This window comes from Sitophilus oryzae, unplaced genomic scaffold (assembly GCF_002938485.1).
Source record: "Sitophilus oryzae breed Bouriz unplaced genomic scaffold, Soryzae_2.0 scaffold_1693_pilon_pilon, whole genome shotgun sequence".
Taxonomy (NCBI): Eukaryota; Metazoa; Arthropoda; class Insecta; order Coleoptera; family Curculionidae; genus Sitophilus; species Sitophilus oryzae.
Window position 1 is genome coordinate 1,372,121 of NW_022146383.1, and position 2,406 is coordinate 1,374,526.

Sequence of the window (2,406 nt, forward strand, 5' to 3'; positions counted from 1 at the left end):
TTCGGTTCTTATTGAATTTGGGCCTGCGTCTGCAAATACCCCCGGTATGTTTTTTAATATTCTATCTATCTAAATTTTAAATATCATAGTTAGAAATAGTTTTATTATTTATTAACTGTAAAAATGGTATACTTATAAGTTTTATCAAATATTGTGATTTACTTTCTACCTTGTAGTCAAAATTTATATTTAATAAACTGTAAAATACATATATTCTTATGTTTTATTAAAGTTATAACTCGTTATAACTCAACAATAATAGATCTGTTAGGTCGCAGTTGTTACCACACATTTTGTATTCTACATATCAATAATAGCAAACAAAATAATCTCCAATATTTATTTAGTATTTAAGTTTTAGTAATTATTTAATTTAATTTTATTTTTTAAGCACTCACTTTCTCCAATACTGATATATTAAAATCCCACTATTTGGCCCTTTACAGTTCTGTAAATCTATAAAACATAATAATACCATACTTGTTTCTTCGCTTCACCACGCCTGTTATACAGGACTTGCTTCTGCTGCTGGAGGTTGTTCACCACCCCTATTACCAATCTGTAGCTCATTAAAATCAGCATCGACATCCAAAAACGAAGTGATTTTCCCCCCAGTAACTTGGTTAATATGATTCAGAATACCCTGTATGTTCGGCGGCACTTGCCCGAACTCATCCTTGATACATTTCAGGTAGCTTAAAGTCCATTTGTAGTGCGACTCGGAAATCTTTTCGTAGTTCTTCGACAGGAGCATTATAATGCTTATAGTCATTGCCAGCATATCGACGCAATCTTGGAAGGGGTCTACCATTCGGGCAGAGTACTCTGAAGGTGCGTGGTATTGATCAAACTCTGTCGACCAAGGGCTGGCGGAGATGGTTTGGGATATCTTGTACTGTCTGGGACAGGCATCAAAATCGGATATGTCATTTTCCAGGTCTATGGCGGGTTGGGATATGAGACTTTTTCTCACGTTCCTGTCGCTTTGGACGCCTAGTCTAGATCTACTTCTCACGGAAGACCGTCTTCTGGCTTGGCTTGCGATCGATGATCTTCGGCGGATGAATGCTCCTTCCTGGACGGGGATGTTGGCTATGCCTCCGGCTCTAGGGGCGGCAGTTAGGATCTCCGGATTGGTGGTGTTGATAAAGTACGACGTGTTATTCATTTTTGAGCGATTTCTTTTGACTATTTCCTATAGTTGTTCACGATATGATTTGGATTATTTTTTATAATAAAAAAAACTTTGACTTTGACTGATGATTCAATATGACAAAGTTGTATTATATGTCAAAACACGACCAAACCTATTTTATATATTATGGCGTTTCTTTGAGGTGTAAACGACCGTATCCATAGATAAAGAAAACAAGTTTGCATTGGAATAATAAAATAATAATAAATAACGCTTTATTGTACAAAAAGCCAAAATAGCTTCATCGACAAAGCATTTAAAAAACAAACAAAAGCACAAAAAATATAGAAATAATTCTATTAACTGAAAAGAAAATTACCTTTCCAAAAATATAGCACACTTGATATTTTGTTATAATCCCTTTCGAAATACAGAATTTTTAAAAGTTCGTCACTTTTAACTAGTAGGCTTTGGACCCCTTATTGATTATATACCCTTAATGGAACTCGAAAGCAGATTTTTCCAGCAAGACGACGCACCGCCTCTGAACGCTGAAGTTATCAGCAAATTTTTGCAGACAATTTCAAGAATAATTGAATAGCTAACCAAGATTCCAGCCGTTGACCGTCGAGGCAGCCTGACTTAGTGCCCATGGAACTAATCCTATGGATATATTTGCGAAGAATAAAGGTTCCTTATACTTACTTATAATCTAGATAAGAATTAGAAATACTTAGCAGTTATGAGAGGGTATCTTTCACCCCCACTGAGTTAATGAATTCCGCGAGAAATGTTCAAAAACTGCCCCGTCTGTCCACAACAGAAGACGGTCGATATGTCGAACACCTGTAGCAAAATCTCATGTCTTGGTTGTAATTTGATTATTATTAGATATAGTTTAAATGTGCTGATGTTGGTTAAAAATATTTTAAATTGTTATAAAATTCTGCATCTCTCATAGCAAATATTATTTTCGTTTTAATTGATGCTCACAGCTAGAATTTTTTTGCATTACAGCCGGTGCCATTCAAAGCCTACTTATTTAAAGCGGGCGAATTTTTATATACTCTATATCTCGAAGAGGAATCGAGCAAAATATCAAGTGTATTATATTTTTGGAAAGGTAATTTTAAATTCTTTTCAATAAATTAAAAATATAGAGGGTGTCCCATATAAAAAATCAAATTTTCTGATGATAATTCTTAAATTATTAATTTTCAAAAAATTATACTTAAACCATTAAATTCTACGTAAAAAGGTGCTTTGGAAAT

The 2,406-nt window shown here is 34.1% G+C and overlaps 1 protein-coding gene across 1 annotated transcript; it reads right to left on the reverse strand.

Moving 5' to 3' along the window:
• Positions 1 to 326: 326 nt before the first annotated feature.
• Positions 327 to 1,288, reverse strand: LOC115881077. Its single transcript, XM_030898439.1, has one exon. The coding sequence runs from the start codon at positions 1,166 to 1,168 to the stop codon at positions 506 to 508; it is 663 nt and encodes a 220-aa protein (XP_030754299.1). The 5' UTR covers positions 1,169 to 1,288; the 3' UTR covers positions 327 to 505.
• Between the last annotated feature and the right edge of the window lie 1,118 nt (positions 1,289 to 2,406).

What these genes read in the sequence shown, in the direction of transcription:
- LOC115881077 (XM_030898439.1), bottom strand. Translation starts at nt 1,168, where the DNA reads ATGAATAACACGTCGTACTTTATCAACACCACCAATCCGGAGATCCTA.